At 37.3% G+C, this 25,988-nt stretch overlaps 2 protein-coding genes across 4 annotated transcripts; one reads left to right on the top strand and one right to left on the bottom strand.

Moving 5' to 3' along the window:
- Positions 1–1,099: 1,099 nt before the first annotated feature.
- Positions 1,100–14,364, top strand: ube3a (ubiquitin protein ligase E3A). The gene is made up of 11 exons (XM_067459970.1): positions 1,100–1,258; positions 2,184–2,266; positions 4,263–4,576; positions 4,711–5,957; positions 6,087–6,231; positions 8,065–8,270; positions 10,284–10,448; positions 10,557–10,712; positions 10,815–10,888; positions 11,267–11,410; positions 12,959–14,364. Coding segments are annotated over exons 2-11 (2,574 nt in total). The 5' UTR covers positions 1,100–1,258; positions 2,184–2,264; the 3' UTR covers positions 13,080–14,364.
- A 1,940-nt stretch (positions 14,365–16,304) lies between these two features.
- On the bottom strand, positions 16,305–24,692 carry cnga3a (cyclic nucleotide gated channel subunit alpha 3a). 3 transcript variants are annotated; one of them, XM_067458459.1, is made up of 9 exons: positions 24,458–24,692; positions 22,736–22,873; positions 20,895–21,011; positions 20,464–20,640; positions 19,970–20,029; positions 19,452–19,658; positions 19,220–19,321; positions 19,025–19,131; positions 16,305–18,247 (listed from the first exon to the last, which is right to left on the bottom strand). In XM_067458459.1, exons 2-9 carry the CDS (start codon positions 22,834–22,836, stop codon positions 16,845–16,847), a joined length of 2,274 nt encoding a protein of 757 aa, XP_067314560.1. In that variant the 5' UTR covers positions 22,837–22,873; positions 24,458–24,692; the 3' UTR covers positions 16,305–16,844. The 3 variants fall into 3 exon arrangements, with proteins under 3 accessions (XP_067314560.1, XP_067314559.1, XP_067314557.1); XM_067458458.1 differs by lacking the exons at positions 19,452–19,658; positions 19,970–20,029 and having other exon boundaries at positions 16,305–18,142; positions 18,215–18,247; XM_067458456.1 differs by lacking the exons at positions 19,452–19,658; positions 19,970–20,029.
- Between the last annotated feature and the right edge of the window lie 1,296 nt (positions 24,693–25,988).

Here is a 25,988-nt window from a genome sequence, read left to right on the forward strand (position 1 = left end):
CATCAAAAGAATGTTGTCAGAATTCTGTTCTAGGAACATTTTCCCTAAACATTACAAGAACCTACAAAAAGTTATTTATATTATAGGTGCAGGTTGTAGCATTTATGATATATTGATAGAAATGCAAAATAATATACATAACTATGTTTTCAGTGGTGTATAAACCCCTTACGTAATAAACCGTTATGTTTTTATTACCTTAAGGGGGTCGCACACCGGACGCGGAGCTCGGCGGCGCGCCACGTCTTTAAAATTCGAACACATTGTTTTCAATGAGTGTACGCACACCGGTGGCGGCATTCGGCGCCTGTCCGCGGCGACTCAGGAAGTTGTTCTAAATCCTGCCGCGCCACAGAGCGCCATTTCAAGGCTTTATATTAAAAGTATATTATTGTTAAGGTATACTGATTTCAACCTTTGCTACAAGACACATTTGTTTTACATTCTGAGTTCAACAGCTTGAATAAAGTCTAAACATATTTTGGGGAAATGTATAATAAAAGTAGCCTTTTAAAATGTGCGCGTCCGGTGTGCGATACTTGAGACGCTGCGCAGCGCGCCGCCGAGCTCCGCGTCCGGTGTGCGACCCCCTTTAGAATGAGCCATTTCTATACACTTGCGGGTCCCCTTACAGTGAAATAGACAAACTGCTTACAGAGCGCTACTCTCTGCTCTCTGCTGCCTCAGGCGACATCTTTGTCCTGTGTCGGCCATCCTACCTTCTCTATGTGCTTCGAAAAGGAGGGGTGAGTGGTGGGCGGTTGCAATTTGCAACCTCATCACTAGATGGTGCTAATTTACACAGTGCACCTTTAAAAACGTTATGTGTGTATTTTAGCTCAACTGACTCAAAAGATTCAAATCACATATTATTCATATATATATACATCGAGACCAATTTGATTTTGAATAATATGTGAATATGTGAAAATAAAAAAGAAATAAAAAAGTATTAGGCCATGTTTTAAAAGTTTGTCTGTGTGAGCACATGCATATCGTTTTAAGCGTTTCAACAGTATTCCATCCACACATCTCATTCAGATCTTGACTGACTGCCAGAGGTCTGTGCCGTGTTTTTATACTGATGGTCGTCCTCGTGCCTCAGTGCATTGTGGGATCGCTCTCCGTGTTTGCCTCAGTTGATCAAGATGGCCGCGAATATTTTGTGGAGGGGTTGGAGTTGAATACACGCCGCACTCGGAGCGATTGTGATGTTGAAAGACCAGATACTTTCGTCCGCATCAGAACATCATCAGAAGTAAGCTGTCAAAACATTAATCGCCCCTTTCCCCAATTTCGATCGCGCTTGATCGAAGCCGCAATGAGCGCTTTTAGGCCAGTTAGCCGCGCTGCTAACCCGCTCCGGGAGGGACGGAGAGAGTTTCTGATAAAGCAGCGAAATCTGTGTAGTCTTGATATCTTTAATACTCCCTCGTTTTGATTATGAAACAATAAGCGTTTAGTAAAACCCGTGCGTTGCTTCTAAATGTCAGACTGTGGTTAGCTACAGCTAGGCTAACTAGTTACTCAGCTCTTTCCTGCCATTACTCCCCATGACAGTTACTGCAAGGTTACCAGATATGCTGCTCTCGCTCTGCCTTATGCACCCCGATAATCATCAGCACAGTTTACTCGTGAATGTTGGCTGTGTGTTCGTGAGTCTTAAAAATTATCTGTTGGAGACTGACTGTGTGTATGCAGGGTTGCAGTTGTTTGTGCACTGTCATACCCCCTGCCTGCCCCTCTGCGGCCTCTCATCCTCCAGTTCGGTGTAAACGACTGGTGACCGGTTCACAGGATGTTACTATTGCGAAAGCCCATGGTGTGTTTTTAGTTGGCCTCTGTTTAGGTTTATGTTGCTGCTGTTCTTGCAGACACAAGAGAATGTGTCAAATACTGGTGAGCTGACTTACTTACCTGGACAGCGTTTAGTGTCCCAAATTACCTTCTAGGTAGGTAACTTTAGCTCGATAGGTTTTAAGACGTTATTTATTGTGACGTTCTGCGCCGTGATGCACGTTCGTTCGTGTTTACCAACAGAACAATGTTTCTCAAATATCCATGGGGCAGTTTTAATCCCTTTCATCAGTCATCATTAAGTAAACTATTCCCAATGATCTGTGGATATTGTCTGTAATAAAGTTATTGATGTGAGTGAGTGACTTCTCTCTGTTAATCTGCAGGATTGTTACCTGACCACCTTTTGGTCTCTTTGAGTTCAGAGCTGAAGAAGAGTGTGATATTGGAAACTTTAAGCAATTCTAATGTAAGTGTCTTTAAATACTGTTTTCATTGTTTTTTATTCAACATACATAGTCGTTTACACATTACTGACCTATTTTACAGTTTGCCTTAAGAATAAGCCAATCCTAAATTATCTTTAAGGTGCGGTCACATTTAATTCCAGTTGAAACTTTGTTGTTCAACTGGAATCTGCACAGTTAAGTGTCTTGTGTGCAGGCAAAAAAGTTCCCTAAGCAGATTTAGGGAACTTTTGCTCATGTGAATTCGCCCTGTTGACCAACAGAAAGCTGCTTGGTTTGAAAGCGAGTGACTTCTTTGTGAGCGGTGTTGCTACTTTGACTGTGGGTCTTATTTTGAAACAAAATTGTTTTTCTGAAATTCAACTAATGTGTCCGCACCTTAAGGGTTGATTAAAAAAGCACTATTGACCACACTGGTGGCTCATCCCTCAGTTAGAAAAAGGAAAAGTCATACAGTAAGACATTTGGAAGTACACAAGGCAAAGCAATAAACATTATTGCATTATTGCAGTGTTTTAAAAGAATAAGCCACAAGACCTCAACATTGTTTCCAATAAATATGTTGATGACTCATAACCAGAAGTTTATCCATTTAGGAAAGTCAAAAAAAGTAATTCATTAAATTAATATGAATAATGTTAAAGCTGTAACAAAAATACAAGCTTTATGAAATCTAACTTTCATTGTAAGTTATATATGTGACACTTGCTGTTTTTTGACTGAGGGACAAGTCAATTATTTTTAATTTAATTCAACATTAAGCCACAAATGCTGTCAATAGAGCAACTTATTGAAACCAACACTTTATATTATAATGGCCTCAAATTAATAATGATATGAAGACAAATGTCCATTAAATGTTTTTTGGCCCATTGTGACTGATCAATGCATGACATTTACTTGTCCGTGCAAAAAGCATTTTGCATGACTGACAGCATTGTATGTGGGGTTTTCTTTTAGTAAATAATAGTTGTTCACTATTATTTACAACAGGATCTGCATTTCCTTGGGGGATAGATTGTTTTTTTTTATTATAAGAGACTATAATAAACACATTTGTGCATCAAGACCACTCCTTTCCTGGTTAAAAATAAGTCAATGAATGTGCAACAGCTGAATGTAATTTTTGACAAGCCAAACATGTCAGTCTCTGAATAACATGTCATTTATTACGCAACAATATGATTCTGCAAAAACGCCAGCACAGTTATAATTACCCAAAAATTATAATTTCCATCGCTTAGATGGAATATTATAACTAAAAACAAAAAATAACACTCATGGTCATCAATCACTTCACTGAACATTACTGAAATAAATAGTGATTACCTTATAATCCATCAGTTTTTAAATCCACTTCATTTGAATATCACAACATCGATGTCTGTCAAAAAAATAACAAGCACAACAAAGGTACAGGCAGTACACACCTTCACCTGGAAAGCCCACACTGCCAAATGTTTTGACTATGTCATCACTTTCCTAGTAGAGAGAGAAAATGAAAAACAAATATTATTTTGGCAATTGATAATTGTTAGATGAGTGATCTTGACAACAGTCCCTGTTGTTGTCCAATTTGACTCATATGCTGTTGTAAGATCTTAACAGGTGATTTTTATTAAATGCAGTTTCTTTCTTCTCAGTTTTCTTAGGCAATTATCAAAGCCTGCTAACATTTTTACAATAAATTATATATTTTTACACAATTTGTTACATTTATTTACACCATAGCAGATTTTTACTCATATTCATACCATTCTATTTCAGATTAATAATTTTCTTTAAAAAATTAAGGTATAATGCTCGCTTTTTCCATCATTTTGAGAGTAGGCCAAGTAGCGCACACGCAACAGTAATGTTTTAATGGCTGTTGGAGAATTGAAATGGATGGTTGTCTTTGAGTTTGATTAGTAGAGAAGTAAATGCTCTGATGTGCACTTATTTTGGGATTGAACCATACTAAACCCACCTGCCGTCCTGTTTGAATGTCTGATGCAGGAAGCGAGCGGCTGCAAAGCATTTAATTGAGCGCTACTACCACCAGTTAACAGAGGGCTGTGGAAATGAGGCCTGCACGAATGAGGCTTGTGGCTCTTCTCCGGGTTTCCAGCGCATGGATAACAATGCAGCGGCCATCAAGGCCCTGGAGTTATATAAGAATAATGCCAAACTGTGTGATCCTCATCCCTCTAAGAAAGGAGCCAGTTCAGCCTTCCCGGAGAACAGTGCCAAAGGAGCTCACAACTTCTCTGCTTGCAGCAACGGGAAGATGAACCATAAGGACCTACAACCCACAAGGGAGGACTTTAGAGGTGAATAATGTAGTCATGATGGCAGAATTTCAGTCGATATCAATAGTGTTGACATTTTGTTGGTGAAATACTCAAACAAACAACAAATCTTATATGCACAATGTTTAAATGTGCGTTTTTCTGTTCTTTGGCAGATCTGAATTTCTTGACGGAGGAGAAGGTGTATGAAATCCTCAGTCTCTGCAGTGAGAGTGAAGACTATTCACCTCTGATCCGTGTCATTGGTAGGGTTTTCTCAAGTGCAGAGAGTCTGGTCCAGAGTTTCCGCAAGGCGAAGCAACATACCAAGGAAGAGCTCAAGTCCCTTCAGGCCAAGGATGAGGACAAAGATGAAGATGAGAAAGAAACGGCCTCTGGTTCATCCACGGCGATGGAGGTGGAACCCGAAGCCTCGGCGTCAAGTGAAGACGGGCCGTCTCACGGGGAGAACAACGTCCAAAAGTTTGATCCTGTAGAAGTTTCTGTAGACATCGAAGCGGTTAGAAGAGTGTACGACAGACTATTATCTAACGAGAAGATTGAAGCAGCATTCCTCAACGCGTTAGTCTACCTGTCGCCCAACGTAGAGTGTGACCTCACCTATCACAACGTGTACGCCACCGACCCTAATTACCTGAACGTCTTCATTATCGTCATGGAGAACAGTAACCTCCACAGTCCAGAATACTTAGAAATCGCACTGCCGCAATTCTGCAAGGCAATGAGCAAGCTACCTCTTCCGGCTCTGGCCAAGCTTGCGTGGTTGTGGTCGCAGTACGGCACAGACCAGATCCGACGGTTGGTCGAGACTTTCCAGCAGCTTATTACCTACACGGTCATCAGCAACGAGTTTAGCAGCGACAACCTGGTCAACGAGGATGATGGAGTGGTGGCAGCCACCAAGTGCTTGAAAATCGTCTACTATGCAAACGTATTGGGCGGCGACCTAGACACGGGTCACAACGAGGAGGAAGACGACGAACCGATCCCGGAGTCGAGCGAGTTGACTCTGCAGGAGCTGCTGGGCGAGGAACGGCGCAATAAGAAAGGCCCTCGGGTGGATCCGCTGGAGACGGAGCTGGGCATTCGTGCCTCGGACTGTCGAAAACCTCTCATCCCCTTCGAGGAGTTCATCAATGAACCGCTCAATGAGGTGCTGGAAATGGACAAAGACTACACTTTCTTTAAGGTGGAGACAGAGAGCAAGTTCTCCTTTATGACCTGCCCGTTCATTCTTAACCCTGTGACTAAGAATCTAGGCCTGTACTATGACAACCGTATCCGCATGTACAGCGAACGCAGGATTACTGCCCTCTACAGTTTGGTGCAGGGACAACAGCTGAACCCCTATCTGCGACTCAAAGTGCGCAGAGACCACGTCATTGACGATGCTCTTGTCAGGGTAGGTCCCAATGAACTCAAGATGAATGTTGTTTTAAAGGAATAGTGTATATCTGAATGGTTTGTTGTGTATAGTTTATAATTTTTGAGGATGATTTTTGATGTAAAATGAATGTGTGATTGATTTTAGTTGGAGATGATTGCCATGGAAAACCCAGCAGACCTGAAGAAACAGCTGTATGTGGAGTTTGAGGGTGAGCAAGGAGTGGATGAAGGAGGAGTATCCAAAGAGTTCTTTCAACTGGTCGTAGAGGAGATCTTTAACCCAGATATAGGTAATTAGCTTTCATTATTCCTACTTGTCTTATCTGCTTTCTTCATGCATCTTAACTCAGTTTAATTTCAGTTTAATTCAGATTTAGTGATTCTAAAATGGATAGTTTACCATTTGTATAGCCTTGTTGGGTTACACCCGGTTTCATAGATGAGGCTTAAAGGGTTAGTTCACCCAAAAATGAAATTGATTTAATTAATGACTCACCCTAATGTCGTTCCACACCCGTAAGACCTCCGTTCATCTTTGAAACACAGTTTAAGATATTTTATATTAAGTCAGAGAGCGTATGCACACTATACTGTCCATGTCCAGAAAGGGAATAAAAACATCATCAAAGTAGTCCATATGTGACATTAGTTGTAAAGCCCTGCATTTATGCCCAAGCCCGACGGGTCCCGACTTTTTTACGCCCCTAGGGCCAGGCTTCGGGCCAATTTTCACGTCATAGCTAAAATGCGGGCCTAGGCTTCTCCTTCGTTTTATATTTATATTATTAATTAAAAGGAACAATGAGATGTTCTGCGGTGGTGGAAAGGGCTCTAATTAGTTGGTTAATTCAAACGGTTATGAATCAGCGTATCGATTCATAATTTCGGATCGTGTGTCAAACTGCTGAAATCACGTGACTTTGGCAATCCGAATCATGAATCGATTCACTCATTCATACCTTTTTTAATCTTTATTTGAGGATTGAAAACAAACAGGGAAGAGAAGACAATGCTGAATAAAGTCGTAGTTTTTGTGATTTTTTTTTTGGACCCAAATGTATTTTCGATGCTTCAAGAGATTCTAATTAACCAACTGATGTCACATATGGACTACTTTGATGATGTTTTTGTTCCCTTTCTGGACATGGACAGTATAGTGTGCATGCACTTGCATACGCTCTCGGACTAAATATAAAATATCTTAAACTGTGTTCTGAAGATGAACGGAGGTCTTACGGGTGTGGAGCGACATTAGGGTGAGTCATTAATGACATCAATTTCATTTTTGGGTGAACTAACCCTTTAAACGGTTAGTTCACCCAAAAAGGAAAATTCTGTCATTAATTACTCATCCTCATGTTGTTCCAACCCCGTAAGACTGTTTGTCCTCAGAACACAAATTAAAATCTTTTTGAGGAAATCTAAGAGCTTTCTATCCCTCCATAGTCAGCTACACGGACACTTTGATGCTTCAAAAAGTTCATAAAGAGATTGTAAAAGTAATTTATATGAATTGATTTCAACCGAACATGCTTGACCTCATTGGTTCTTGCGGAAGCTCAAAAGTGATGCGTAACACAAAAAATATCCTCACTGGTTCTCTCACACCAAGCAAACATGCTTGAGCTTCCTTTTACCATAACTAATGTGTGAGTTAAAGAATGTTTATATGTGAATAAAAGCCTAAATTAAATATGTTCATCATATAAAAGGATCATGTCTCTTCAGAAAAGTTTGACTAAACCACTCAATTCTTATGGATTAGCTTTAAGATCTCTTTATGAACTTTTTGAAACATCAAAGTGTCAGTTGCATAGCTGTCTATGGAGGGACAGCAAGCTCTTAGAACTAACCCTTTAAGCCTAGTCCCACACTACAATACATGTTTGAGCTGTTTTAACTAAAGGCAACATCAGTAATGTTTTTTTCTAAGGCATGTTTCTAAAAGCTGCTTCAATCTCCTAATTTAACTAAGGCTTGATGCTAAACCCTGTTTGTGAAACCAGGCCATAACTTTCCAGTCAGAACTTCTTTTACACTGTTGATTCGACCTGTCTTGTTTTCATATTGATTGTCTTCTGTTGTGCACCCTTCCTTACGCTTTTTCTTTGTTTCATCCACAGGAATGTTTACCTATGATGAAAGCACAAAGCTTTTCTGGTTCAACCCTTCATCATTTGAAAATGAAGGCCAGTTCACCTTGATAGGCATCGTCCTGGGCCTAGCTATCTACAATAATTGCATTCTCGATGTGCACTTCCCTATGGTGGTTTACAGAAAATTAATGGGAAAGAAAGGAACGTTTCGAGACCTTGCAGACTCACATCCGGTAATACTTGCCTGGTTTCATTTCTTCATTTTTCAGCATTCCTAGTTCAGCATTTATTTTAAAAATGAAAACACTATTATAACTCAAAGTTTGGGGTCAGTAAGGTTTTTTTTGTATGTTTTTATCGGAATGGTCTTATGCTAATCTTTATTTAATCAAAAATACTTGAGATTGTGAAATACTATTTAAAATAACTGTTCTCTTAAAGATATCTTAAAATGTAATTTATTCTTGTGATGGCAAAGCTGAATTTTCTTCAGTGTCACATGATCTTTCAGAAATCATTATGATAAGCTGATTTGGTGCCCAAGAAGCAATTATTATTATTACTAATGTTGAAAACAGCTCTGCTGCTTAATATTTTTTTTGTTGAAGCTGTAATACTTTTTTTGTAGATTTTAAAAATCGTTACCATCACTTTTGATCAATTTAATGTGTCTTTGCTGAATAAAAGTATTAATTTCTTTCAAATAAAAGTCACTGATCCCAATCTTTTGAACAGTAGTGTGCATTTTTAAAGTTTACTTTTATGTAAATAAAAATTATGCTTTAGCAATAGTAGTCCATACTTTTTATAAAAATGTTTCTTTCATTTGTAGGCAAACTTGATTGTAGCTTCAATTAAATTATCTTGCCAAACCCAACAGTATTTAATGTCTATACCAGGGGTCCCCAAACTCGGTCCTGGAGGGCCGCTGTCCTGCAGAGTTTAGTTCCAACCCCAATCAAACACACCTGAACCAGCCAATCAATGTCTTACTAGGTCCTATAAAGGCATTGGCTGGTTCAGGTGTGTTTGATTTGGGTTGGATATAATCACAACAGGACAGCATCCCTCCAGGACCAAGTTTGGGGAACGGTCTATACAAAGATAATTGTGCTTTTATTTTCAAAAACACAATATATGTTAACATTAATATTAATGGATTTTTTATCCATCATCCATAATCCAAATTAATGGAAAAATAGGCAATTTTTTCCCCTCAGCATTTCCACTCCATTTTGCAAGTTGACAAAGAGCAACATTTCAGCTTTATATCAAGTGAGTGTGCATTAGGGCTGGACAACAAGGCCAAAAATATTAGCACAATATTTTTTCCATGTCATATGATGTTGATATGTATCTCTATATTTTTATTTTTGGAGCCATTGACTTCTATAGTATTTTTTTCTACTATGGAAGTCAATGGCTCCAATTTACTGTTTGGTTACTGACATTCTTCAAAATATCTTCCCTTGTGTTCAGCTGTAATTCATACAGATTTGAAACAATTTGAGGGGTAGTAAAGGATGCCAGAATTTTCATTTTAAAGGGAACTATCCCTTTAATACATATTTATGTAAATTTTAAAAATGTAGCCATGCTTATAAATTGCTATCAAATAAAAAATTCACAATATAAATTCTCATTTAAAACATGGATGATAAAATATCCTGGTTGTATGATATTCATTAGAAATAATAATTGTATTATTATTAGAAGTACATTAGTATACAATAGTGTTATTTGTTATAATTTCTTGAAGTTAAACCAAACTTTTATTTTGTCGGTTTGTCATGAAGATCTTTCAGTTTTAGTTTGTCAGACGAAACTCTGCCGTTTAATCACAAAGACGAGCAGAAATCACTTATTAGCGACATATACTAAAAGGCTGTTGACGCATTTAGTTCTGCTCTATGATTGGCTGTTTGATCCATAGCGTGTTAAAATGTCCAGAGCTTATAAATGTTATCAATGTAAATTTGATCTCTCAATCTCGATATGATATAATTTATTGTCCAACCCTTGCATTTGTCCGCACTTGTACCAGATGCAAGTGGATTTAAAGCAGAGATTGTGAGCAGGTACATCAGCACTTCACTGGCTCATCAAAATATTTGGGGCGAGTTGATTCTTGCTCTTTTTCACATGGCAGTTGTTTGATGGACTGGATTAGCACACAAAAAAGCTTGTAGTATCAGTGCAGGGAGAACGATTATATATATTGTGTCAAAATGGTGTGTGTTTTTCAGGTTCTTTTTCAGAGTCTGAAGGACCTACAGGAATATGAAGGTAATGTGGAAGAAGACATGATGATTACCTTCCAGATCTCTCAAACAGACCTGTTTGGAAACCCACTAATGTATGATTTAAAGGAGGGTGGCGATAAAATCCCAGTTACCAATGAGAACAGAAAGGTTAGTTCACTTTCAAATTCAAATTCATTCATTCATTCATTCATTCAACTTATGAAAACCACAGATATGTTCATATCTGCAGTTATAACATGAAGTGGGTCTCTGCAGGATTTTGTGGCGCTCTATGCAGAGTACATGCTGAACAAAAGTGTGGAGAAACAGTTCAAGGCCTTCAGAAGAGGATTCCACATGGTCACTAATGAGTCGCCACTGAAGTATCTGTTTCGACCAGAGGAAATTGAGCTGCTTATATGTGGCAGCAGGGTGAGTTAGCTACAGACTGTTAACTACCTCCGGGATGCCCTTGCATGTGGCACATCCATATGTATATATATATATAAACCCATTTGTTTTGTTCTCATGCAGAATCTTGATTTCCAAGCACTTGAAGAGAGTACAGAATATGATGGAGGATACAACAAAGACTCTCGCATTATTAAGTATGTGGATATATATACTCATTTAATATATTGTCTATTTAAAATATTTTTATATAAGATGTAAAAAAGTAGTGATCAGCTGATATTTGGACATTTGAGGTTGTTAGCAGTTTCTCCAGTTACAAACCCTACTGACCAACTTGTAAATGTGCTAATAAATATGTGAATTATTAATTTTTATGTCAGCAGTTTTAACTTTCCTCTCAGTGCTGTCAATTAAATATGGGCATTGGTCCCTATATTGCCTATCAGCCATCCTGCTTTCCAGATAATGGCTTCAGCATTTACGAGAACCATATCAGTGGATCACTAATTGTAAAAACGACTTCCTATGTTGGGAAAAACATGATGATATATGATATTTTTGACTCTCATCAGGGAATTCTGGGAGACTGTGCACTCATTTGGGCAGGAGCAGAAGAGGCTATTTCTTCAGTTCACCACTGGCACAGATAGAGCTCCAGTTGGAGGTTTAGGCAAACTCAAGATGATTATTGCCAAAAACGGCCCTGACTCAGACAGGTAAACGCTTACCACCTCTACACTGTCAGACAATAATGACTTCAGGTTTTGAGATCATACCTTATTCAAATAGTCGTATGATCATGTATCATATCAGTTGAATCTTAAGCAGAATAAGCAGTCTTTTGTGTACACACAAGTGCCATCGTGCAGCTTAATTAATTCAGAATCGCAGAAGAACCGTAATGCATCAGAATTTTTTTTCCTCATACCTTGCCACTCCAGACATGCTAACATTTTATGCATGATCTGAAACTAATGCTGGAATAATACTAGCAATGGTAAAGCAATTATGTATTACATTCTCTACTGTTAAATTAGGGCTATAACGATGCATCTTTATAGAGATATCGCAATATAAAAATGCAATCTAATCAAAAGCCAGAGAGAACAAAAAAGATGTAGGAATCAGAAGATTACTAATGTCTTTTGGTGCAACACCAGATAAAACCTTGTACACAAAAACAGCATTTTTAAAACCGATTCTAAAGTTTAGAGAAAGCCAATGTAAGGTCGCTAAAATGGGAGAAATGTGACCCCTCTTTACTGTCGAAAAAGAGAGAAGTCTTGCTGCAGCATTTTGGACAATTTGCAGGCGAGAGATCACAGTTTAAGGCAGGCCACAGTTTCAGAAACAGAAAGTGTTGTCATTCCTGAAGGAAGTGCAGGGCTGTAGTCCAAACCGGCCGTTCGCTGTAGGCTTTGAAAGGGAACTTCTGTTAAATAAAATATCTCGCTTGGCATTGAACTTTGAGCTTTATATATATATATATATATATATATATATATATATATATATATATATATATATATATATATATAATATAAAATACAGGTATTATTTTGAAAGATGGGATTGCGAAGAACAGGACCTTTAAAGTCAATTCCGCTAACTTTTTTTTTTTAAATGTCATTGCAGAAATAATCAAACAAGCTGTCTAATTCAAATCCTTCTGTCTAATTCAAAAGTCTTCTGAAGAGAGACGATGGCTTTATACGATGAGCAGATTTACAACAACTCGCATACTGTAGTAAACAGGGATGGCAAAATGTACACGTGACATGAGAAACTAACACCAAATAAACTAAAAAATGGAGACCAAATAAACATTTTTGGATGGACTAGTCAAGTTTGGGAGGTCATTTTAAGCATAATTTAAAGCGGCGCTCCTTGAAGTGAAAACTTAACTCGCCATGTCACGTTTTTAGTTTTAGTAGTATCATGATAAAAAAAAGTTTCCAAGTCCACCCCCCAAGTCTATAACAAATTTAGCATTTTAATCAACAGTGCATTTTTTGTTAACTTGTTACCATATGTATTAGAAGTAATAATGATAACAAAACCCAACCCACTTCTTTATTTTGGCTTAATGTATCATGACAGTATTGTATCATGAGTTTAATATCATGAAATGTATCGAATAGTGTATCATTACACCCTCTAATTTTATCACATTTAATGACATTGTGTACATTTCTTTCTACAGCAATACACATGCTTTTTTAGTCTAAAGTAATTCACTTTTCTTCTCCTCCTCCTATGATCAGGTTACCCACCTCTCATACTTGCTTCAACGTGCTGCTCCTCCCTGAATACTCCACCATAGAGAAACTTAGAGAGAGACTCCTTAAAGCCATCACTTACGCCAAAGGCTTCGGCATGCTCTGAGGCTCCAGGATCCACAAAAGAACTCACATTTGCCCTCAGAGGTTTCATTTGTGCTTCAAAGGAGGGTTCAGATACATCGACAACTAAAAGTAAATATCAAGTTTAAATGTAAGGGAACGTGAAATGGGTTAAAATGGGAAAGTTCTGGTGGCCGTGTGCCTGTGCCTAAAAAGTAGATAAAACCACACTGGACTCTTGGCTCTCTCTCCCTCTTATGTACGTGTTAAGGTTCCCTTTTTGTATGCACTGAGATATAGCGTTATTTATTTTAAGGGAGGAAATCCCTTCTGTCATGTCTGCCAGGAAATCCACTCACTTTTTGCTTTTGTAGTCATAAAAAGGAGGGACGGTTAGAAGTTTTCAACACCTGCAGGACTGATCACCATCTAAACTTAATAAAACAACAAGATCAAAGGGAGGAAGTGGAACTTTATTGATGTATTATGGTTGAACTGTGAAAGTGCACTTAATATTCAGAATGTTTTTTGTTTGTTTGTCTTTTTTGGCTCGTGTTTCACAGGTCTTCCCCAGTCCATTCGCATTTGCAGCAATGCTTTCAAAGGTACAGAGCAGCTCTAGTCTCAATTTTAATGTCAAGGAATCTGTATTTATTGAGGAACTGCATTGTTTGTAATGCCGCTTGGCAAGCTGTGCTGCTCTTTTATGGCCAGTGTTCTGCATTTCGCTTCAAAGACGGCTCTTTCTCTTTCGCACAGAAATGGTCTGTTGCCTAAAATTAATCTGCGCTCACGGTGCACTCCTGACAAAAACACGTAGTGTTACATCCTTCCCATAAAACTCGATCAAAGGTCTCCTACAAGTGTTTTGTTTTGTTATCTGTCTTGTTTTAATTCAAGATGGCAGACTTTTAGTCTGTGAATGCTAATTGACAGTGCCCCATGGAAAAAAGAAAAAAAAAGTTTTAGTTGCTTTGTTATTTTTAGGTTTTTTTGCTCTGCACAGTGTCTGGCCCTATACTGTTGGATGAAAATGAGGGGAAATTGGCACAAATTGTACCACTATCCTGTCGTGCCAAACATTTATGCTGAGAATTGCCGCTACGGTTTGTCCAGGCATAGCTGGAATCCCACTTTAGCAATGCCCTCTACACTTTTTTTTTTTTTGTTTGTTTTTCCATTTTCCCTCTTGCATATTAAATGTGACTGTGGTTTGTTCCACTGCTGATGGCGCTAACATAAAAGGGGGAAACAGAACTTGATATTGAGAATGACAACATTTGATTGTTTCAAGTTATTCTTAAATAAATTCAAAACTGAAAAACAAACCAAGTGTGGAAAGTGAATGATGAAATTTGGGTCTTTTGTCATGTTCCTGGTTTTACACTAAACCTCTTGAATTAAATGTCTGCTTTAACATATCCAATACAATATCAAAATACTGACTATTTTTTAGTAAACTAAGTTTTTAGGCATTTTAGGATTCATTCCCCTGGTGTTTGGCATCAGACTCTATTTCGATAAATGTAGAAATATGGTCAATTTAGACAGTGTTTCACCTTTCCTGTACCAGGTTATCTCTCCAAGTGCAGTTTGTTATCCCTGACATGACCTGATCATGTACTATACACACACAATACTGTATACAACCATCTACTGTTTTACATAGTTGAATAAAATTACTTTTAAATGAAACTCTTTTAACAAAAACATTTATTAGAACATTAATGAACACATTTGGGTATTTTGGTTAGTACACTAAATGTTATGGTTTGTGTTTGAAATGTTGGTAACACTTTACAATAAGGTTTCATTAGTTAACTACACTAGTTAACATGAACTAATAATAAACTGCACTTCTACAGCATTTATTAATCTTTGTTAATGTTAATTTCAAAATTCACTAATGCATTATTAAAATCAAAAGTTGTATTTGTTTTTGTGTTTAATGCACTGACGTAACATGAACAAACAGTGAACAGCTGTATTTTCATTAAAGGGATAGTTCATTTTGAAATTAAATTTTGATATGTTTTAGCTTACCTCATGGGCATCCGAGATGTAGGAGTATTTGTTTCCCCAGTAGTTTCAATTTTGATCATTTTAGGTCAAACCGTTCTTGTCTGTGCCTCACATAATGCAGGTCTATGGTCACCACCTCAAAGAGCATACACAGAGAAGTCCAAATTAAACAATCCCCCATCTTAAGTACACACTGATGGCCTAAGACACGAAATGAGTGGTTTGTGTGAGAAAACGAACAGTATTTATATCGTTTTTACCTCACACGCGCGCCCTCGGATCAGTCGGATATAAATACTGTTCGTTTTCTCACACAAACCACTCGTTTCGTGTCTTAGGCCATCAGTGTGTACTTACGATGGGGGATTGTTTAATTTGGACTACTCTGTGTATGCTCTTTGAGGTGGTGACCATAGACCTGCATTATGTGAGGCACAGACAAGAACGGTTTGACCTAAAATGATCAAAATTGAAACTACTGGGGAAACAAATACTCCTACATCTCGGATGCCCATGAAATGTCGTTCCACACCCGTAAAGCCTCCGTTCATCTTCGGAACACAGTTTAAGACATTTTATATTTTGAATCTTTATTTGAGGATTGAAAACAAACAGGGAAGAGAAGACAATGCTGAATAAAGTCGTAGTTTTTGTTATTTTTTGGACCGAAATGCATTTTCGATACTTCAAGAGATTCTAACTAACTGATGTCACATATGGACTACTTTGATGATGTTTTTGTTCCCTTTCTGGACATGGACAGTATAGTGTGCATACACTTGCATATGCTCTCGGACTAAATATAAAATATCTTAAAACTGTGTTCTGAAGATGAACGAAGGTCTTACGCGTGTGGAACGACATTAGGGTGTCATTAATGACATCAATTTCATTTTTGGGTGAACTAACCCTTTCACTAATGTTAAGAAATATTAACAAATACAATAACATGTTATTGGTTAGTTCATGTTAGTTAATACATTAACTAATGTTAATAAATGAGACTTCATTGTAAAGTGTTACCTGTGATGTTTTTATCATGGTCTATTCTTTCTTTGAGCAATGTTATTGGAATAATGTAATTGCTAAATGAACTGAATCAGAACATCGTCAAAGTAATAAATTATAAATTTTCTCGCTTCTGCAAAATTATCGATTTTGAACCACTAACAACATTTGAGATGCACCACTAAATTATCATTGAAAAGTTTGGGGTTCATATTTGTTTTGGTGAGTTTGTTTTTTTTGATAAATTAAGAAATTAATAACTTTTGTCAACAATGAAGCTTACACATTTATAATGTAAAAAAAAAAACTTCTTTTGACCTTTATATATTTGTCAAAGAATCCTGGAAAAAAAATGTCATGGTTTCCAGAAAAATATTAAAGGGCACAATGTAAAACATTTTTTACATTGATCACACAAAAAAAGTATTTTGAGCACCAAATCAGCATGTTTAACAAGTGTAACAATATTACTGTTTCAACTGTATTCAGTCTGGGTGTGCACAAGAGACTTGTCAACCCTTAACTTTTTCAACAATAGTGTATCTCTCTCCTGAGGGCATATAAACAAGATCTTGTGTTTTATGCCATATTAGCTGTTTCATACTGCATATAATGAAGAAGTGTAACATTTTTACGCACTGATGTGGCAATTAGTACAATGTTGTCATATGTAAAATGTATAAATAGATAAGTATAAACAGTTTAAAAGTAATGTACTATGTTAAGGAATATGTACATTGATGGGAAAGCCCTCAAACCCCAATGTCTATGCTGTTGACTATTTCTTCTTCTCCTCTTCTTTTTTGTCCTCAACAACCTCAGACAAATCTTCGACTCGTATTGTTTTCACTTTGTTTTCCATGTTGGTTATCCTCTGTTTGATCTTACTCTGGTAGGATGTGTACTCTGCCACGAGCTTGGCAAATTTGCCAGTCATGACTTCAAGGTTGCCCTCTAGGCGTTGAATCTTCTCATCCAGGTCTTTGGGATCAGCACCTGCGCTTGCCATCGCCTCATCGAGAAGGTTGTCTTTCCTCAAGATAGCCTTTCCTTTCTCCTCCAGGGCTTTTTTGGCATCTGGGTACTCTGTAAGGGCTTCCACAAGATCATCTTTAGATAGGGCGAAGAGGTCAGAATAGCCGACGCTACGAATGTTCGCCGTTCTTCTGTTACCGGCCTTACTGCCTTTGATTCCAAGGATACTGATTTCTCCGAAGTATGCACCGTCGCTGAGCACCACAAACTGTGTGACGCCATCATCGGCCACTACGGCGAGCTTTCCTTCTTTGATGATGTACATTTCTCGGCCGATGTCACCTTTCTTACATATGTAATCTCCAGGACTGAACACCTGAGGTTGCAGCTTCAACACCAACTCTATAAGAAGTCCAGCTTCACAATCCTGGAAGATTCGCACCTTCTTCAGCGTGTCTAAATGGACATTGATGGCTATCTCAGCTTTGAGCTTGTCTGGGAGATTCTTCAAGACTTCCTTCTCATCACACGTTTTCTTCTCCGTCCAAAGGTAGTCAAACCATTTGATGACCCTGGCTTCCAGGTCCTTGCTGACCTTACGGAACTGCATGTACTGCTTGATGGAGTCGATCTTGGCCTGAAATTCAGCACGAGAAGCGTTCATGTTGGAGATCATGGCGCCGACGTTACCGACGATGGTGGCGAAAATCAACACTCCAATGAGGAAGTCCATAACAACAAACAAGTATTCAATATCTCTAACGGGAGGTGGCGTTTCTCCAATGGTGGTGAGAGTGAGAGTGGACCAGTACAGACAGTAGATGTATTTTCTGGCCAAGCGGCCATATTCAGGGTGACTGATGTTTGGATATACCCATGTGTCGGTTCCAAAGCCAATCGTTTTTGAAATGGCAAAGAAAATGCAAGCGTTCCAGTGAATGATAATCAGGATGTAAAGTACGAGGTTGCTGATACGGAAAATGTTTGGAAAGTTTGTTCGTGTTTCCGTGCGGTCAAAGAACTCAAAGAGACGAGCCATTTTAAAGAGGCGGTTGAAGCGGAGTTCGGGATTGTTGAATCCCACTTTCAGCATTAACAAATCTGTCGGGATCATTGAGATCATGTCGTATTTAAACTGTGGGATTGTCTTGTAATTATTCATCAACTTCTTACCATCTTTGACAAGAAGACCCTGCTCCAAGAAACCTGAAAATGACAATGAAAATGTTAAAATAAAAATGTTACAAGCTTTATGTAGCTTGTACTATCTAGTTTAATAGCTTGGTAATATTAAACATATGCACTAAAATTCAAAAGTTGGTAAGGGTTTTAAGATTGGTAAGATTTCATAATGTTTTTGAAAGTCTCTTATACTAAGTATATTTATATAAATAATATTACTACCATTCGAAATAACTTTTTCTATTTGAATATATTTTAAAATTATTTATTCCTGTGATGGCAAAGCTGAATTTTCAGCACCATAACTCCAGTCTTCAGTCACATGATCCTTCAGAAATCATTCTAACATGACGATTTGCTGTTTATTATTATCAATGTTAATAGCAGTAGTGCTATTGAAGCCTCACAGCAGACTTCCAACAGTGCGTTCAAATAATTTATTTCTAAATGACCTTTTTTTTTTTTTTTACACAAAAACCATACAAACATACGTGCACCTCAGGAAACATAAAATAATACACATGTAGTTCATGACCTCTTTGATATCTTTTTCTGGAAACAATTGTACTTTTTTTTTAGGATTCTTTGATGTTTAGAACGTTCAAAAGTACAGCATTTATCTGATTTTTCTGTAACAATGTAAAAGCCTTTATTGTCACTTTAGATTAATTACAATTTGGCCTTGATAAATCATTTTCAGAAAAAAACATACTGACCCCAAACTATTGAATGGTAGTGTGTTGTAATATTTAATGGATATTCCACCAATATTATTCTTTCAATGGATAACCACCACTGTACCTGTTCTTGATCTGACAAATGTGTCTGCGTAGTAGATTGCATCTGAAGTATAGTCCAAGATGATCCAAAGTATTGTGAAAGAGTCCTGAAGCTCATTAAAACAGGCCCTGAAGAAATATGAAAAAGGAAGCATGAGCCACATCTCTCCGCACGTCTAACTTAAGTGATGTCATGAGAGCTACTGCATGAACAGACCGTGTCACCAGCATCATCAGGTTGTAAAACACTGGGGCTGCTATGACTGAAAGCCATCTGTAATACTTGTCCGAGGATGGGTCCATGATCCACACTTCTTTCCTAAAACACATATTACATTATGAGAATTTGATATGATATGATATGAAACACTTTCAAAGAGGAACAGCATTCATCTTTACATAATATGTTCAGACTACTAAAACTAAAATGTCATTTGCGGCATACTCACGGTGGGGGAGGAGCATCTTTCTTTTTATCATCTTTCTTATCATCCTTCTTTTCATCTTTTTTCTCATCTTTTTTCTCCTCCTTTTTCTCGTCTTTTTTCTCTTCCTTCTCGTCTTTTTTCTCTTCCTTCTCATCTTTTTTCTCTTCCTTTTTGTCTCCATCTTCTTTCTCATCTTTTTTTATTTCTTCCTTTTTGTCCTCCTTTTTGCTAAAGGTAACATTTTGGGTTGTTTTTATTTGATTTAGAAACTAGTCTGAAATCTAGGGGTCACTAAGGCGAACTACCGCTAGTAATCTCTCATGTTAACCTGCAGAGGGCAGCATTACCATTAACACTACTAATATTCATTAAACACTGAAGGCAATGTAACTTCACAAACATGACAATCATCTGTTGTTATTAATTGCATATTTGAGATACATTAAATTAGCATTGGTTAATTATTAAGGATTCTACAATCTAGTATGTATCATATAAAGGGTTTATATCTAGTGGAGCTGTTTCTACAGAGTACTTACTCATCTGTGTTGTTGCAGTTGTTCATATTGTAAACTGCCAGAGGCCAATGACTGGCTTTTCTTGAGGGGCAAAAGGCATTCATTTTGGTGTTATTATTTTTAAAATGTTTTATTAAATTCCGAGGGATTTGATTCTAGAATAACTATGGACCAACACTACTGCTGATGTAGTGTCTATATCTAGGGTCAACTTCTGTTTCTATTTTTTTTTCTATTCTACATATTGCAATGCTGTTTTACCTAAAGGACATTTCTACATGGAAACCTACATACTGTTTTCATTTTATAACCCCTGGTCCAACAAGTAAAGAAATGAATCCTCAGCTCTGTGATCTGTTTTATGAATCATCCGCACACAATACGGATATATTTCTGCACAGATCCAGCATGATTCTCTGCACGTTTTTTTCTTTCTTTTCATTTTCAAGGACTCCACGTTACACAAAAGGCATCTTTAACTGTACAAAGAAACTGTACAGAAAATCTTGACTTACTTCCTCTTACGAGGCTTGTCGGGAAGGCCTACAGAGGACCGAGCATTACTTCCACGGCTAGATAAGTCTTTAAGGTCAGGTCCACGGAAACGCTCCAAGAAGGAGTCGGGACGCTCAACCTCTCTCTGAAGCCTGTGTGAAGCCCAGTTCCTCAGAATTACCAGAAACTGGGTGAGCCTGGGAGACCGTAAGATGTCAAACAGAAACACTTCCAAGTTCTTTATACAGTATGTAGCTTTCTGTTCAACCCTTGTCAAATGCACACATCACATTCAAATTTTGTTGGCTTGGTTGATGAGTGGTTCACTTCTTTTCTTGGTAAAATCTGATTTTACTGCTACAGATGTTCTGCTCAGTGTGCATTTGACTTGGGTTAGTGGTAATCAGGGTTCACATGATGAACTACAGTCAAGCTTTAGTTTGGATGTTACCTTGCCATAGCCCCAGCACCTGTGAAAGAGCTTCTCCTGGACTCCTGATACTGGCTGGTTCCAGTAGAAATGATACCCTGCATATCAGAGGAGGTGTCCTCGCATAGAGAATGTGCCCTGAGAAAAGGTTGGGGGGCGGGGGGGGAGATTGTTTCAGAATTAAAATATTTTCAAAAATGTAACTTTAAAACTAGCAGAACTAGTTAATTGAAAACGTTTTTTTATTTGAATAATGCAGCAAAAATGTAATATTGTGTTATATTACTACAAATTTAAATAATTTGATATTTTAATATATTTTAAAATGTAATTTATTCCTGTGATGGCAAAGCTGAATTTTCAGCATCATTACTTCAGTCTTCAGTATCACATGATCCTTCAGAAATCATTGTAATATGCTGTTCAAAATTTTTTTTTTATTGTCCACCGAAAACTGAACAGTACTGAATAATATTTTGGGGGAAACCATAATTTTTAACATTTTTTTTGATGACTAGAAATGTCAAAAGAACAGCATTTATTTGAAATAGAAACTAAATAAAAGTATTAATTTCTGTCAAAAATTAAATCTTACTGACCCCAAACTTCTGAACGGTAGTGTGTCTTCTTGAAGAATCCAAATATTCTGAGTTTAGACTTAAAGGGATAGTTCACTTTGAAATTAAATTTTGATATGTTTTAGCTTACCTCATGGGCATCCGAGATGTAGGAGTATTTGTTTCCCCAGTAGTTTCAATTTTGATCATTTTAGGTCAAACCGTTCTTGTCTGTGCCTCACATAATGCAGGTCTATGGTCACCACCTCAAAGAGCATACACAGAGAAGTCCAAATGAAGCAATCCCCTATCGTAAGTACACACTGATGGCCTAAGACATGAAACGAACGGCTTGTGTGAGAAAACGAACAGTATTTATACTGTTCGTTTTCTCACACAAACCACTCATTTCGTGTCTTAGGCCATCAGTGTGTACTTACGATAGGGGATTGCTTCATTTGGACTTCTCTGTGTATGCTCTTTGAGGTGGTGTATGCTCTTTGAGGTGGTGAAACAAATACTCCTACATCTCGGATGCCCATGAGGTAAGCTAAAACATATCAAAATTTAATTTCAAAGTGAACTATCCCTTTAATTATTAACAAGATACCAGATCACTTCAGTTTACTTCCAGCTGATTTTTCATCATACATTGGTCTGTTGACATAACCTGTCTCAATGTAATGCAGATTTGCAAAGAAGCAGTTATAAAAGGATGAGAAGTCCAAACTATGTTTGACCTAACAAAAAACTTGTATCTTGCGCTAGAGGGATTTCCTGTTTCATTTGCAAAGAGGTCATTGCTTCAGGGAAATTAAATGTCAGAAAAATTCAGTCCATTTCATTGTGCATTTAAAGATGCATTGTGTAAGTTTTAGTGACATCTAGTGATGAGGTTGCTAATTGCAACTGCCCACAGCTCACCCCTCCCTTTCAAAGCACATAGAGAAGCTACGGTGGCCGACACAGGACAAATATGTTGTTGTCTGAGTTAGCAGAGTAGCTAGCGCTCTGTAGAGCAGTTTGTCCGTTTAGGGCTACTGTAGAAACATGACGGCACAAAATAGAGACTTAGCTGTAAGGGGACCCGTGGTGTATGAAGATAGAAATGGCTACGGTAATACAAGCATTACGGTTCATTATGTAAAGGTCTTCTTTATACACCACTGAAAACATAGTTATGTATATTATATTGCATTTATGTCAATAGAGCCTCATAAATATTACTGATCTTTTTGGTGCAAAAACAACATTGTAAATGATGCTCAAATAGACCCCATGAAGGTCATGTCTTGTTATTCTAACCTGCTTGCACCATTTTCAGCCATATCCGGTTCATCTTCAGAGGCTCGGGCCGAGAGCCTGTGTCGGGATGGGTAGGATTGCTCTGTACAAATCTTCGCCATTCTCGTTCTTTTCTTTGCCTATTCTAGGCATCCAGCACTTGATAAGAAGGACAAACAAAAGAAATCACAACAACAACAAAAAACATGAATTTTTAAACATTTAAAGCATGTTTTTGATCTTAGAAAATAAATTATGCTCAAAAGCATAATGCAATAAGGCTTTCAATTTGATAATGTCATTAATGAAATCATTGCAGATACTAACATTGTATCAGATCTGAAAAGATTATAAGAACCTGTTATTAACTTGATCTCTGCAAACCCATTTTTACACTGACAGCAATGCCATCTGAACACATCACCTAAAAATACATGCTGCTTAAACACTAAACAAGATCAGCGCCCTATCTCTCTGGTAGATCATGACCCAGATGTACTTTAAAGCCACTTGATATTAAGCCACCATGTATATAGATGTCTTGTGAAGTGTGAATGCATATAACAGAAATTTTTTGAAAATTTATTTTTGGTTAAATGGCGATAAATGTATTAAAAACTGCATGTTTTACATACGCAACAAAAACTGACAGTAAATTTCCTAAACTGGATGTACACCAAAATATTGCTTTGTGGTTTCAGGGTCTTTGACCAAAAGGGCAATGTTGGGCTTTCTCCATCTAATGATGTTTAGTTTTGTATCGTTGTGCGGAGATTAGTCTAATTAGACTAACACCACCAACGCTATTTGTGTAATCTATTCCAAATCCAGAATGATGCTAATGCTGAGGACACTCAGCAACGTCTTATCAGCAGTCCTGATTCCCATCAACCAGGGTTCTTGTCATCTGAGCATCTGACGTCCCTGCGCCCAGCCTAAACAATACAACAATGTCTTTCTTTCCATTCTTTATACTGTCTCATATATCTTACATTTAAAATGGAAAAAACAGCTCTGTTGAACATTTTGTTTTAAGTGAGACTTACTCAGTGAGTGATTATGTTAAATAATTTACATAGAGTAAATTATATAGAGTTAATACGTTATTATTAATGTATTTCTTGTTAAATGTATAAATTGAGGTTGCTAGAACTTCACTTTAAAATTTCAGTAATGATCATTACAGGCATAAGAGATGGCTTTTGACTATATTTATAATTCCTAACTTTGTATGTTAGTATTTTAAAATATTATGTACTTTATATAAATTAATAATGTAATAATCCATTTTATTCACACAAAAAAACGCTCTATATGCCAATTTTACAGTAGAATTATATCTTTAAGATATAATTTAACCTTTTGGTAAAGGTGTCTGTTTTTTACTATATAACATTGAAATTGTAATGTAAAATGTATTCAAGTGAAAATCTGGACTGGTTTATTGTCACTAAATGGTTTAGTTGGAAAGCTGAGCTCTGTTGCACGTGTGCCAAAACGCCCTGACTAGAAAGGGAATCCTGTTAACTCATTTACATTTGTTGCTGGCCTTATTAATTCGTTATGCAATATTTTAGTTACTTGTCGAGTTATTTATCGTCTCATCGACAAAAGCTGTCGAAAACACAAACGAAGAAAAAAGTATCGGTATTTGACATTTAGCTACAACACTTTCAAAAGCAGTTGTTTTTACATTTAGCCTACACCAATCAATCTAGTAAACATATAATCGATTAACCTTACCTGTGAATATTTAGTAGTCAACCAGATTCAGACAGAATTCCTGTTCAAGTTGCTCTTTGGTTGAAGCAATTGGTGATCCTTCTTAATGTCATGTTAAATCCCATCTTTAAAGTACTAATTCGAGTTTGCATTTTTGGTCATCAGTTAAACCCACTTTTTCTTATCTGCGTCTCCCAAATATCCACATTTTTAAAAGACTGCTAAAGGATGCGTTCAGGAGTCTTCAGCTCCTCGTATTAGTGACAGTTCCGAACGTTCAACGTGTGAGCGTGGGCGGAGACTACTGCTCGTTTTATAATTAATATTCATTAGCAATGATGAATGGCTAATGAATCTGCCTTTTTTGTTTCTAATTCCTCCGTTTGTTTGTTTTTCTCTTTATGTCAGATATATATATACACTATATCTGACATAAAGAGAAAAACAAACAAACAGAGGTATATATATATATATATAAAGCAACACCCTTGACTTTTTATTTTTCTTCATTTTTTTCTTTTATGTTTTAATTGACACATTTGCATCCTTTGACTTTTTCTCCCCTGAAAAGAATATGAAAATACCTTTTATCTTAATTTATTTATATTCGTACAGTTGTCATTGTGAGAACAACAAAATATATCTCTGCTGATGAACCAGCACTTTGAGAGATTAGTGATCGACTAAAAAAAGTGGCAGGCATTTGTGGCACACCGATATCACCAGCTCTGGCATCAACATGGTCATCCCAGCCATGCTAATGAGACCTGAGAAATCCTTAAGGCAATCTGCGGAGCTGCATTGTTAATCCCAGATTAGGCCTGAGCGCCTATCTGAGCCACCTAATACTCTCTCTTGGCCTCAACCGTTGAAATACTATGTGTGCATCAGTTAAACTGGACTGACCTCACATAACACATGTGAGTGAATGAGTTAGTGAGTAAGTGAACTGAATAAATAATATATTAAAATATTTGTAAAGACATAACTTTTAATATCATGTCACCTGCGGATAGAATATTATTAAGTTCCCCTAATAAGGACTAAGCCGCCCTTTAACATCTGCCATCTGTCACAGATCGCCATAAGACCTGTTCTTAGGGGAATACAAAATCTGAATTCTTCAGTGTCTTCAGCTCAGCTGCTGTCAAGCTTGTCATCATGTCATGATGACAGGGACAGAGGCAGCACGTCACTCCTGCAGACTTTAGGGGGAAACTATGGTGTAGTTCACTGTAATTAAATATTTAATTAATAAAATCTCTCTATAGTGACTATACTGATGCTGTTGTAGCAGAATATGGGTTAATCTAGGTTTTCTTTTCACACAGGTTCCATAATTAGCTGGCTAATTGTCTCTAAATAGACCCTATATGGAGTCATTTCTGGTGATGCTTAATGCAGCCAAAGTGTTATGCTACTGAGGCCTCTATTTTCACTCAGATAAAGGCACCTATTCCAAACAGTGTTGGGACAAACTGATTAACCCTTGGATGCCCGTAGATAGCTGTGTGTAACCTAAAATGCACCTTATGGCCATTGATAATGTGGA

This window comes from Pseudorasbora parva, chromosome 12, assembly GCF_024679245.1.
Source record: "Pseudorasbora parva isolate DD20220531a chromosome 12, ASM2467924v1, whole genome shotgun sequence".
Lineage (NCBI taxonomy): Eukaryota > Metazoa > Chordata > Actinopteri > Cypriniformes > Gobionidae > Pseudorasbora > Pseudorasbora parva.

What these genes read in the sequence shown, in the direction of transcription:
- ube3a (XM_067459970.1), top strand. An exon ending in TGCTTATATGTGGCAGCAGG is followed by an intron (nt 10,713 to 10,814) that starts GTGAGTTAGCTA and finishes GTTCTCATGCAG; the next exon opens with AATCTTGATTTCCAAGCACT. An exon ending in AAAGACTCTCGCATTATTAA is followed by an intron (nt 10,889 to 11,266) that starts GTATGTGGATAT and finishes GACTCTCATCAG; the next exon opens with GGAATTCTGGGAGACTGTGC.
- cnga3a (XM_067458459.1), bottom strand. Translation starts at nt 22,836, where the DNA reads ATGGCGAAGATTTGTACAGAGCAATCCTACCCATCCCGACACAGGCTC. An exon ending in GGTGCTGGGGCTATGGCAAG is followed by an intron (nt 20,641 to 20,894) that starts GTAACATCCAAA and finishes ACGGTCTCCCAG; the next exon opens with GCTCACCCAGTTTCTGGTAA. An exon ending in AACTGCAACAACACAGATGA is followed by an intron (nt 19,659 to 19,969) that starts GTAAGTACTCTG and finishes TGTTACCTTTAG; the next exon opens with CAAAAAGGAGGACAAAAAGG.